The 13348-nt window shown below is 42.5% G+C and overlaps 1 protein-coding gene across 1 annotated transcript in view; it reads left to right on the plus strand.

Moving 5' to 3' along the window:
- The first annotated feature begins 1781 nt into the window (after window positions 1-1781).
- The window catches only part of ARHGEF26 (Rho guanine nucleotide exchange factor 26), a 115617-nt gene continuing 104050 nt past the window's right edge, over window positions 1782-13348 (plus strand). Inside the window, exons 1-3 of the mRNA XM_063113971.1 lie at window positions 1782-2864; window positions 4153-4192; window positions 7874-8019. Coding sequence (XP_062970041.1) covers window positions 1782-2864; window positions 4153-4192; window positions 7874-8019 — 1269 coding nt within the window. The remainder of the gene's footprint in view (window positions 2865-4152; window positions 4193-7873; window positions 8020-13348) is intronic.

The following is a 13348-nucleotide window of genomic DNA, read 5'->3' on the forward strand; positions in this document are numbered from 1 at the left end:
TCCTCACTTAATTTCTCTCATTCATTCATTCATTCATTCACTCACTCAACAATATTAAGTGCCCACTATGTGCCTGGAATATCGAGGAGAAACAAACAAACATGGCCCCTTGCCTTGTGCAAATTACAGCATAGAGATAGAACAGATCATAAACATAAATACATAAATAAATAAATATAGCTATGTATTCACAAATTTTGATTAAGTGTGGAAAAGGAAGAGAACAGATGGCTGGGAAAATAAATAAACGTGGCAGTGGTTAACTCAGAAAGGGTCAGGGAAGACCTTTCTGATGGAGTGACAAGTCAGAAGGTCAAAAAGGAACGAAAGGGAAGATTCTGAGGGTGTGAAACTTTAAGGGGCTATGTCCAAAACTACTGAGGGAGGAACTGATGGGGCAAAGACTAGGCTTACGAGGTAGGCCTTCGTGCAGGACTTAGTAAGGCATGGTAAAGACTTTGAATTTTATTCTTGTACGGTTGGAAACCAACATTTTTTTTTTTTTTTTTTTTTTTTTTGTAGTTTAAACCAACACTTTTTTTTGTAGTTTAAATCGCATTTATTTTTAATAGATAACTTTCAAGGTTCAAAGCATGTAAGATCCAAAGATTATTGGCTGAAAACTCCCTTCCCGCCCCCGTTTCCTAGAACGCCCAGTTCTTTTCCCCACAGCTACCAGTGTGTATGCCTCTGGAAATATTCTAGGAACAAACTAGCAAATCTATCTGTCCATATTACAAGGCATTTTAAACAGGGAAGCTAGACCATCAGATTTGTATTTTAAGACCACATGGCTCCTCTGAGTTAGGGCTCCGCGTTCCCGCTCATGTATTTCACAAACCCTACCCTGCCACGCTTTCTGGGTTTCAACGCGGGAGACCCTCCCTGTTCCATGGCTTTGCAAATTGCATCTCGACAGAGCTCCCACGCTCTTTCCCACGCTGTTCTCCTTGCTACGACCTCGCAGCTCCGGTACCGCGCCGCCACCAGCCCGCAGCTTCCAGCCCGGAACCCTGGAGCTCAGCACCCAGCTCAGGTGTGCGCGTCTGTTAATTTGTAGACAGGAGCAGATTCAAGGCACGCAGGGGCAGGAAGACAGCTGCTCCCTGCTGGCTGCGACAAAGGCGGGTCCCCGCCTGGCCAAGTCTGGAGGCGGGGCCAAGTCTGGGGGCGGGGTGAGGCATGGGGCGGAGCCGGCGCCGTGGTCGGCTGCCTTGCTCTCCTGAGCGGCCGCTACGGCTCTTCGGTCCCGGCCCGGGCCACCCACCGGGTGGTGGGTACTCCTTGGCTCCCGGCTCTGCAAGTTTCCTAAGGTAAATCCGCCTGGGAGCCGGGCAGCTTGAGTGCTAGGGGACCCACGACGGGGGCGGGAGGCTGGATGGCGGCAGAGGGGAGCGTCCCTCCGTGAGTTTCCCAAGAAAGCTGAACTCGTCCCAAGTTTCTTGTGCATCGACTTGCACCCGGCAAATTGGTGGAGGGCTCGTTCCCTGCGGGTGGTCTTTGGGCGGGACGCGGAGGTGATTGGATTAATCCGCTTGGGCTGCAGTCCAGATTTCCTTCCCGGGACCACGCACCACGGTGGGTGCAGATTTTGCCCGAGAAAGGGCGGGTAATTGCCGCGCGGTTGTGTCCCGCGCAGCAGCAGGGTGACCGCCGGGCTCGGAACGCGCGGCTCTGCAAGGCGTGCTCGGTCGTTCGCAGGCAAAGTTCATAACTTCTTTCCTCTTTAGGGACGACTATCTGGGTGGCGTTCTCCCTGGGGCTGACTCCCAGGCCCCGCTATGGACGGCGACAGCAAAGTGGAGTTTTCTAGCAGCAGCCTAACCCCCTTGTGGCGGAGACGGTCGACCCCTCAGCCCCAGCCGCTGGGCCGGAGCAAGCCGCGGCCCCAGTCTTACCAGAGCCCCAGCGGGTTGCTGATCACGGATTTCCCAGTGGAGGACCGGGCTGTGCTCCCCGCGGCGCAGACTCCAGCCCAGGTGCCCACCTCCTCGGACGGAAGGACGGTCCAGAGGAGCCCCTTGCTTCTCTGCGCCCATCGGAGGGCGGTGGCCAATGGTAGGACGGTCTCCCCCGAGTACAGGGCTGCCTCACCTCGGCTCCGAAGAACCAAGTCACCCCAAGTCTCCAAAGCGGCGTCGAGAGGCTCCCCGAAATCCCCCGCGAATGGCACGGTGACCTCGCCTGCGCCGCCGCCGCCGCCGCGCCCCCCGCGGACTCTTACAGCGCCCGCCCCCTGCGGCCTCGAGGAGGACCCGACCCGGCTGACTGCCAGCCCGGTGCCTTCGCCCACTGCAAATGGCCTTGAGCCTAATGACGACTCTCCTGGCTTCGGTTCGCAGTCCGGCCAGGCGGCTAAAGACCCTGAACGGGGACCTCTGAGACTTTCTCCCGCGCCCCAGAAAATATCTTCGGAACAAAAACTCCTCCTCCACAGGCTGTCCTCCCAGGAGAGCGAGCTCCCCGAGAATCCAAACGTGGTTCTGAGCACCAACAGTCCCGCCGCCCTCAAAGTGGGCAAGCAGCAGATCATCCCCAAGAGCCTGGCCTCGGAAATCAGAATAAGTAAATCCAGCAGTCACAGTGAGGAGCCCCACAAGAGACTCCTCAAGGTACGCAGCATCGTGGAGGGCCTCGGGGCACCCCTGGGCCACGCAGGGGACGACGGCGGGGGCGAGAACGACGGCGATAGCCCCGGGTCTCTTCGGAGGGGCTTGCGGTCCACTTCCTATCGCAGGGCGGTGGTCAGTGGCTTTGATTTTGACAGTCCTACCAGCTCGAAAAAGAAGAACAGAATGTCCCAGCCTGTTCTGAAAGCCGTGATGGAAGACAAGGAGAAGTTTTCCAGCCTGGGAAGGATAAAGGTAAGAGTGGCGGTGGTGTCGCATGCCATGCACTTAGCCGAGAGTGGGGCTGGGACGGAGGAGCACCGAGGAAACCAGGAGTTATTCTCTTTCAATTCTGTTTTTGCTGTTGAGACCTGTGCACATCTATCTGTTAGGCATTCTGTTGCTGGCAGGCACAGCCTAGTTTAATGCAACTTTGTGGGAGGAAATGGAACTGCTGTCACTTTTGACTTTCTAAGCTCAGGCAAAATTTGGGGGACAAAGGGAACACAATTACGGCAAATTAAGTAATGGCCGAGTGGATGCCCAGCATTTCTAATGCAGGTAGCTGAAGCGGGCAGAGCATGCTTACATCTGCACTTTTGGCTGTGGTCAAGTTGCCTAGTGGTTGTTTAGTGGTGTCAGGCAGTGTTAGTATCACAGCTGATGCAGGAAAATACTGATATTGAATTTGTTTTATGAGTGGTGATCACACACTTGATGTCATTCAGGTAAAATGTGAATTTTAAGATCAATTGCCAGAATCACAAAAGACACAAACAGCTTGTCATGTTTGTTGTTGCTTGTTTCTGTCACCATGGCCTTTGGTTGTATTTTATTCCCGTTTATGTATGACCATTTATCCTCAGTGCGTTTAACTGATTGATAGCTCAAAACTTCAGGTCAGGAGAACTGTGTGTTATTGCTTCCTCATATAGGCCTAGGAGCTGCACTTACTAAAATATTGCCAAATATGACATAAAGAAACAGCGAAAGCTAGACAGGGATATTTTGGAGTGTGTGCTGCCTTCCCCAGAAACAAGACAGATCTCAGCAATAGGGCAGAGATTCCTTTTGGCAGCCACATTTTTTCTTGATTAATCAGAGAACTGGAACCAGTCTATATAAATGTCACACATGTAATACACAAGCAAGTCTGTTTTATTTTAGAGCCTATGGTGTTAAAGAAAAGAAATTACATAACATTTTATGTGTTTTTTTCCAACTCTGCAAGTATAGCAAAGTTCAATTTAACAGTGATGGTGAATCACAAGTAGTGAAATGAGCTGAACTGCTGGTCATTTGAGAATTCTCAATCTGTTTTGATGGGATGTGGGAGACATTGTATATATTATGTCATTCTTTCAGTGAATTGTAGTGGTCATATGAATGAACTGCTCTAGGGATCATCTGCTGTGTGCTTTTGGAAATGAATGTAACAAAAAAAGTACTTTTACTTAAAATTGCTGTATTTTCTATTTGGCTCATTCATACATAGTTTGCTTTGCTTTTTCCTTTTTTCTTTTTTGCTTTTCTTGTCTCTCAGAAAAAAATGCTGAAAGGACAAGGAACATTTGATGGGGAAGGTAAGCAAATTTTCCAGACTTCTATTGCTATTTCAATGTGGAATATCAATTATAAGTTGAAATCGAACTGCAGTAACAAAAACACTTAAGATGAGAACTTCCTCCCAAATTATACAGTACAGAACTATGCACTAAGCTAAATTTTCATCTAGTAATACCAGCAGTGAATAAAATTAATGACATTTTTCATAGCTGATAACTTTTTCAGCCAATGTCCTGGGATTTTTAATTCTTCTCTACTTTGGCTCCATCCCCCTCCCTCTCAAATAACACAGAAAGAGTAAGAGCAAGTTTTAGTTTTAATTAAAAATTCTGAGAGTTTGGCATTTAGATCTTAAGTCATATTTTCTTAGGTCACATTTCAATCTTATTTTCTCCATATTTCTACTTTTTATTATCATTTCTGACTTCCTGTTTCCTTATTAAGTTTCAGCTTTAGAAATGGAACTCTCCTGGCTGAAAAAGACATATCCTTAAGAATTTGTAACCCATATAGTATTATTGTTAGGGTTCTCAAAAAGATAAGCAGCTTCAACCAGGTGTTCAAATGCTAATCAGATTAGTGCACTTACTGTAAACGGATGGGTCAAGTGTCAGTCAACTGGAAGGACATGAAAGCAGCAGACCCAGCCTTAGCCCTTGTAGGGCCGGAGGGTCCTGGTAGTAGTGAGGGTAGTTACTTCTGTCATGCCTTGAAATGCTAAGTTTTTCCAACCTTTAAAGAATAATGAAAAAGGGTATGCTCCTCCATAAGTAAAGCTAATGTGAAACCATGCAGTTATAAAATATATGACCTATGTGTAAAGATGAGTTTCCCATTGTAGCACTTAAAAATGGGAAGCTTCTTTATAAAATCAGGGAAAGGAATTTATCCCAACCAGCTAAAATACTATGTCTGAGTTTCTTCTCCATAAATTTATATGACTGATTTATAAAAATTCATTCATTGCACCAATCTTAGGAAACTTGCTGTATGAAGAAGAAACTCAGACACAGATTTTTGTTGGTTGAGATCAGTTCTTTTCCTTGATTTTATAATTGAGGAAACCAGAAGCTCTGAAAGGCTTAGTAACATGTCCACTGTCACACAGCCAGTAACACAGCCATTACTATGATACAGATCTGGTTCTTAGTCCAGTTTGCTTCCTCTTGTACCACTCTATGACCATGAAGGAAACAGAGCATATACCTGATACCTACATAGGGAGATGCTCTACATCCCCTGGAATTGACATTAGTTCTGTGACCTTTGCCTCAGAGGGTTGAAAATTTTGAGATTTTTAAAGCCAGGGGGCAGACCTTTATTATAACTAGTTTTATGTTATTTCCTTTTATAAGGAGATGTTTCTGTGTATCCTCTCATGTCTCTTTTCAGTGTGATGATCTAGATATTCTTTTTCACATATATCTATGTGAGGAATGCAAGATTCTTACAGTTAATGACTACAAGAGTGTAACTTAGGAAGCAGTGTGGTTGAATGGTGAGATCTGTGATGGGAACCAGGCAGACCTGAGTTTCTACTGTTTTGACTCATCAGTTGAGTTACGTTGAGCAAGAACTCTAATATCACTGAGCAGCCCTAGTTTCAACACGTGTGAAATGAGGGCAATTATACTGTTGCCCACGTTGCTGTGAGAATGAATGATAAATCATATCAACACTGTAATACACATACGTTGTGCCAACCACTAAGTACTTTAAAGACTGGTAGAAACTGTGCAAACTGGTGCATTTGTTTTACATATGCAGAACAATCATGGAACAGTAAAATCTTGCATAGACTCCAGAGTTACTTTAGTCACAGTGCATAGAGGACAGTCTACAGTTGATGAGAGAAGAGGCAGATGTTTGCTTGCTTTAGTAGATGGGAAAGGCATTTCAAACTCAGTATGTCTCAAACCAAACTCATAATCTTCCACACTGAACCTGAATCTCTTCTGATATTCCATCTTCTACATCCCAGTTGTGGGACCTGAGGACCTAGGGAACATCTTTAACATGTCCCTCTCTCTGCCCCCATATCCTGTCTATCACCAGTTCATTCTAAGTTGCATAGCCTGACTTTCCGTCTTTTATTGCCCACTCCAATAACATCCTAATTAGTCTCCTAAGTAGTCAATGTTTTGCTCTCCAATCTGAGTAAATCTTCCCTTTCAGCAGATTCCCATTGCATCAGGATAAAATACAATCATTACAGTGTGAAAGAAACTCAGTCCTTTTGTACTCAGGGTAAAACTCAGTTCTTTAACATGGCCTATAAAGCCTGTTTGATTTGTATTGTATAGATCATCTGTCTACACTCACCGTGCACTGTCTGGCCACTAGATACATGCAGGCTCCAGCCGCAATGACCTTCCTTAGTTCTTCTAAAGTAGTATGTTTCCTCTTGCCTCAGGGCTTTTGCTTATGCTTTTTCCTTTAGCCCTGTAACTTCTCACCTTTCAGACTTTGGATTTTCCTTCACATTTCTGACTCCCAGACTATATCATACCCTGTTGACAGTCATTTCTCAGAGCACCTGCATATTAATCCTTCAGTGTATAGGTATGTACAAGGGCACTTCAAAAAGTTCATGGAAAGATTCGTATTATCTTTTAATTCTATTTTCCCGTGAACTTTTTGAAGTACCCTCATATTTGTGTAACGTTATTGTGTCTTCACAATGACTTGCCATCACACTTGGAGTAAAAATCAATATCCTTTCAATGGTACCAAGGAAAGGTCCTACCAGGTCTGCTGTCCACTCACCCTCGACTCCCATCCCCTATACTTTTCCCCTTCCTCACATCATTCCAGGCCTCCTCGCTGCTCCTTGTACATACAGGTGTGCTAAGCAGACTCCTGCCCCAGGGCCTTTGAACTTGCTTTTTTCTCTGATGCGATGCTCTTTCCCTAAGCTGGACAGGTGGCTTGCTTTTTCACCTCCTTTCTGTCTTTGCTTAAATGTCCCCTGTGTGACCTTCTATTTAAAATCTACATGCCCTCCTCTGAGCAATTCTCACCCCCTCTTCCTGTTTTATTTTTCTCCATGATACTTATCCGTGTGAAATACTATGAAAGTTACTTGTTTATTTGTTGCAGTTCTCTCACACTCTAATGTCAGCTCCATGAAGACTGAGATTTTTATCTTTTTGTCCATTGTTGTACTCTCAGTGCTTAGCAGTTGCTGGCACCTTTTCTGAATATCAGTTGAATGAATAAATGCATGAGTGAATTTGACTGTTCTTCTCATTAAATTCTTAGCTCATGAGGGCAAGAGAGGTGTCTTGTGTTTTCCACTTTACTCTCAGCCCTTGATACATCACAGATGTACAATAAATGTTTGTTAAACAGGTAAATGAATGGCGATGGACCTTGAAGGAAAGGCAGGGTGTGAATTCAATTTAACCTAAATAACAGTGATTTAACAGGCTTTGCTATCCTGCATGGGTAGTGGACAGAGACATATGGCATTTCATGTATGGGCCCCTCCCCTGCCTGTGCAGGTGAGTTTGGGACATTGCTGTATAAGTGAGAAAATCACTTTTCTGTAATTACTCTTCAGTGATGAAATGTTTGTCTCTTTGTCTGTTGTATATTAAACTGGAGACCAAACATTGTATAAATATGAATGTTTGTTTAGAACAAGTAGCATGATGACTGGGGGCAATTAGTGACACGTAAAGCTTGTTTTCTTGTAGAAAACGCTGTCCTGTATCAAAACTACAAAGAAAAGGCCCTTGACATTGACTCTGATGAAGAGTCGGAGCCCAAAGAACAGAAGTCGGATGAAAAAATCGTGATCCACCATAAGCTGCCGAGATCTACATGGGGCCAGCTCTCTGCGGTGTGTGTTTAATTTTTTCTTTTCTATCTGTGTAAGGAAAAAACTAGGTTGTGGAAATTATTCGTAAATGTGGCTTTTACTTTTCTGCCAATGGTCTTGTAACTCTAAGGAGAAAGACACTTCTTTTCAGATTGTGAAATGTTCCTTGAAATCTGCAGGTACCAATGAGAACATGAACTTTGAGTCTTCTGATCAGGAAAATTAGGTTTTGATAAAAATATCCAAACCTAATGTACTATTGGGCTCTGGAAACTCTTCCTACTCAGTATCTTTTTTTATGTTTTTATATGTAGTGTATATGTAGTGGTACTTTAATATGTACTGAATTTTATCATAATTATGGCCATATGCACATATATATGCGTGTGTGTGTGTGTGTGTGTGTGTATATATCTATGCACAACAGGAAGCTTATTACAGTTCTTCCTTGGAAATTTCATTCGGTATAGACACATTTATGTTTTCTTGAAGTTGATTAATGAATGGCATTTCGTTCCATCTCCCTTTGTGCATCTTTTGTGTGCATATGTCTGGCACTTATTTTTGTGTTGATGAGTAATTTCTCCTCTCAACATTAAACATCTTCTGTTTTTTAGCCATAATTTCTTTTCCTCCTGGCTTACATAATATCACAGTGTGACACTATTTACTTGGTAAAAGTTTTGGTGCAGGAAAAGATGCATGTACTAGTAGAAAGGAATTCCCATTGCTGGCTTGGGTGGTGGGAGCATTTCATCAAAAACAAGCCAGTACATTTCCATGAGTCCATAAGCAGTATTGCTCCATGCTGGCCAGCTTCCAAAAAAAAAAAAGCAATATAGGAGGAGAGTGATTCTCTCTGAAACTGCAACAAGCATTGTTCAGAGCTAGGAATCTCATATTTTTAGGGAACCCCCAGTGTAAGAAAAGAAGTTGTGTATGTTGGTGCTGAATAACTAGGACCATGGGATTATGAGTTTGTTAATGTTGGGGAACAACTTCTGGTTCAGACTCTACCTCCTCTCCTCTAACTGTATTGGAATTCAAAATTCTAGAAACCAAACTCTTATTTTGTTCTAAGAAGAGTCTGTTCATTTCTAATACCTCCAGGGTGTGACACCTTTAGTTTTATGCCAACGGTGGCAGAGAAAATAGTGTGAGTAAGTGCTGCTGGTGTGTGTGGCGATAGGGAGTTGTGGGGACTGCAGTGAGCAGGTCTTATACAAATAGAGCAGCTACGACTTAGCTCAAACCAGGTAAGTACGAGGGATCAGTGTTGCCAGATCTTCTGATATTTAAAAAGGAGAATACAGAAATTCAGACTTTTATGAATATTATCCTAATTCAAGTTTTAAAAAAAATGTTGTGTGAGTTCAAGAAAATATCCGTGGGTCAGACTTGGCTCCTGTGCCAACAGTTTGCAACTTCTGTGTTATTTTTATGATTTTTGTGTGTGGTGAGGGGGTAACACCTATCCATGGAACTTGTATATTTGCACCTTTATTCCCTACCTCATGATTTCATGATATGTGTGTACCAAAACAGATACCTGGAAAAACTGATATCAAGGTCCAATTTATCATTTCAGCTTTAAATATCTGTCATTCAGTTGTTGGTATGGACCATTTGGTATGGGATCCAGGAGCAGACGGCTGGGGAGTTTTTGTTTTCTCTCTGGAGCAGCAGCTGCTTTCATTAGCACAGGCCTAAATCCTGCTGTTGGTCTCTGAACACTAAAAAGAAATGTGGACTTCTGTGTCACTCTGATCCAACTTAGCTTTAGCACTGAAAATCAGGCTGCCATATTTACACCTCCTGGACTTTGGCTTTCATTTAGATGAACAAATACACATGTGATTAAATAATAGTGCCTGTCCTCAGTACAGCCACAAATATGGGCATGCGTTTTATTTGACAGAGGATAAATGTACCAATGTGCTTTTGTTGGCAAGATTGATATCAAAGAACTATCTTGTAATGAAATTTAAAATTATAAAGTGGATTCTAACTTCGTGTGTATTATCTTGGATTTGAGTGTTCCCAGGAGGCTTGTGTGTATTTATTGTGTTGCTTGGCAATTCAATTATATATCAAAGCAGCGTGATTGGACTTTGCCAGTTAGCATTGCTTAAGCACCAGCCTGCATTTTCTTTGTGCCTTTTGTGTCACCTTTTCACTTAAATATTACTTTACTTTTTTTATTATGAAGTACTTCAAACATGCAGAAAAATTTAAAAACAAGTAAAAGTAATAGAGTTCTGTGTACCCACCACCCAGATTGAACAAATGTTAACATTTTAACATATTTGCTTCATTTGGCCTCTGTTATTTTAGACAGATCTAGCTAACCACCCCCTTCTCTCCAGTCCTTTTCTCCTTCCTGCTTTCCCTGTGGTAATCACTATCCTGAAGTTCTCTTCTGTCCTTTCCATATGGGTTTTCTATCCAACAAAAAGATGTAACCAGCTGCGATTTTCAGCTAAAAAACAGCCATTACTTTTTTAGAAGCCTGTCTGTTCATAATGTCCAAGTTGCAGTTAGGACCCCTAAGAGAGGAGGCTTCATGAATTGTTAACGGTGTCGGGATGTTTCTCATAAGTGATTGGTACCTCCACTTCTCTGTCTGACCTCGTGCCCTGGTCCCTCCTCGTGGAGGAGCAGCAGTGTTTCAGGCAGGTCTTGGAAGACTTCTGCTTTTTACATTTTTTTTGCATCATTCTTCCATGTTTAAGTTTTAAGGTATCAAATTAGTAGGGTAGCCCCTATCTAATCTGGCATATGTCAGTTTAACACAAAACATTTTTTGGAGTAAGGTCTTGATCCCAGAGTGAACAAGGGGTTCTCTAGTAGTGGGTTAGTTCTCAGTTTGGCAAATACCTTGACTTTCTACTTAGGAGGGGAGTGCACATGTGCCTTAACCGCTGTTGATTTTTTTTCTAAAAATCTCTTATCTTCTTTGCAAACACCTGCTTGCCTCTTCAGATGATGAAACTTTCCTTATCAGATGACTATAAGAAGCATTCCCTATGCCGAAGTTTCTTGAAGTAAAGCAATTTGCAGTAATTTATGGTTGTTACGTAAGGACTTTACGCCTGCAGTCAGTAGTGTCATTTGTCTGAGCATGTTTGTTTATATGTCTCCTTTAGTTTCATTGGACACTGCTGGGTAGGGCAGAGCAGGGCAGTGTTCAACCACATAGGTGACAGGCATTCCTCATTTACAGTGTTGGCACAGGTTTAATTGTAGTGTTGTGGTCATCTAGGAATAAAAACAAAATTAGAACTGTGTGTGAGGGCATTTAATTGGGCCTCAGTAGAATAATGAATCTTTAAGCTGCCACAGACTTGTATAGTCGGATTAAAGTGAATTAATCGGGAATGTGTTTAGCAGTGGTGTGTCTGCCCACAGATTCTCCATGTGGAAGTGTTCTCTTGTACTCAGGAACACAACCTGGATTCCTTAATTTTATAAAATAGGGACAGGCTTAGTCTTCATTCAGTTGATTATCAAAGTATATAGATCTCTTACTAGGAAATAGAGGATTTTTTCACTCCAGGGAATATAACTTTGTGCTTCTTTTCAGGCCTTGGGGAACATGAATGTATGTGAAATAACTCAAGTGATCATGGTTCCCAGTTTTGGGTTGGTCATATGTGGAAGGGATTTGAGGTTTTGAACTTGAAAAGTCATTTTTGACCTCGAGAGATGATTATCTGGAGCTGTGCCCAGAGACAAGGAACCTGCTGCAAGGAATTGCCCAGTGACTCACCTGAAACAGCAGCTTGAGGATGAAGCCAGCAGTTCTTGGGTCTGCGGGAAAAGCTTGTGGGTTGAAAGAAAAATATTGCGTTGCCGGGTGTGCAGTCATTTGAGTCCTGGATGCAAAGTGAGCTTCGGGTTTTCCTTAAATAAGCTTCATCCTTTGCAATTCTGGAAGTATTTGCTGTCTCTTCTTTTTGATAAATTTTGACTGGAGTATTTCGCTTTTTATTATAACCACCACCCCCCCCGCCCAAGATCACGTACTGTGTATGTACTAAGCAGTGACTGTTGTGAAACAAGAGTTTGTTTGAAGTTCAGTGACAGCACCAAAGCCACACTTGCCAGCCGTGCCCTGATTCTATTTATTTGCCGTGGGGCGTGTTTGTGTAATTTCTGTCACCTTGAAATACCAGGTACCTTTGAAAAGGGTGTTCAGGCTCCAGAGGCAGAAATGAGCATGCTGGCATATTTTTCTCCTACATTCAACACCTAATATAGTCATCCTCTACTGTACTCTTCTTTCCTATGTGCTGACATTTGGCTTTATCAGTCATCTTAAGTCATTTTGAATGTTTCTTCAGTTTGCTCAAAAATTTTAAACTCTTTAGTTAGGGACTGGTTTTTCTATTTTCATCAATGTATTTCTTCAGCTGAGCTTAGTGTGGCTACCGGTGTAAATCTGAGATCTAGAATTCAGACCTCAGTCTCTTCGGCTCTGGGCTCAGCTCTTGAGACACACATAGTTTACCTTTGGCAGACTTTCTGGAACTTGCAGAATGAGAAAGGAAGAAACAGGAATTTTATTATAAATATAATTTTGTTCAGTTGGAAATAGAACAGACACTTTGGTGTCTTAGCAATTTGATTTGTTGGGATTTATTTTATAATTTACACTGTGTTTATTGTGAAAGACATACTATTTTCTACTAAAAATCAGAACTCAACAAATGTAATAAATCTGCATATCAGTCAGTTTACAGAAATGCGTACTGCATTTAAGCTTTCATTCTTTTCCTTAAATTCTTACCCTTGTCTGAATTTTCACTTGTTCAGTGACATGCTCCTTAAAATAGTAATTTCTGCAGTCATAAAAGTTTTTATTTATGGTTTTGCAACACAGCAATCTCATAAAATTTTTTTTAACCTTAAATGGTGATTAATACCTTTTTACTGTATTTACCTTTTGTGTTTAAAATATAGAAAAATATCATTTTTCAAGTTTGGCTTACTTTTAGCACTAACAGAGGCTTACAGGCACATACTAGTCTCACTTTTAGGTTGGATAGTGGGTCTTCCAGAATCTTTGTGTCGTTATAAACAAAAATAGAGGTCCATGTTCCTAGACCCGGGACCCCATCCGGACCTCCTATTCTAGCCAGGAGAGGTGAAGGTGAAGGACTGCTTACTCTGGCCAGGGATCAGGCTCTTGTCATTTCAAAATAATTAGATTATGGCATTCTCTCATCATTTTTGAAAATTAACCTTGACTTATGAAAGCAATAGATAGTAAGTTCTTCATGTAAAAACAAATTTAAACATTTCAGATAAGACTAGAGTCTCTTTCGATCATATCTGCAGTCCCAGTCCT

This window comes from Cynocephalus volans, chromosome 1 (genome assembly GCF_027409185.1).
Source record: "Cynocephalus volans isolate mCynVol1 chromosome 1, mCynVol1.pri, whole genome shotgun sequence".
NCBI lineage: Eukaryota > Metazoa > Chordata > Mammalia > Dermoptera > Cynocephalidae > Cynocephalus > Cynocephalus volans.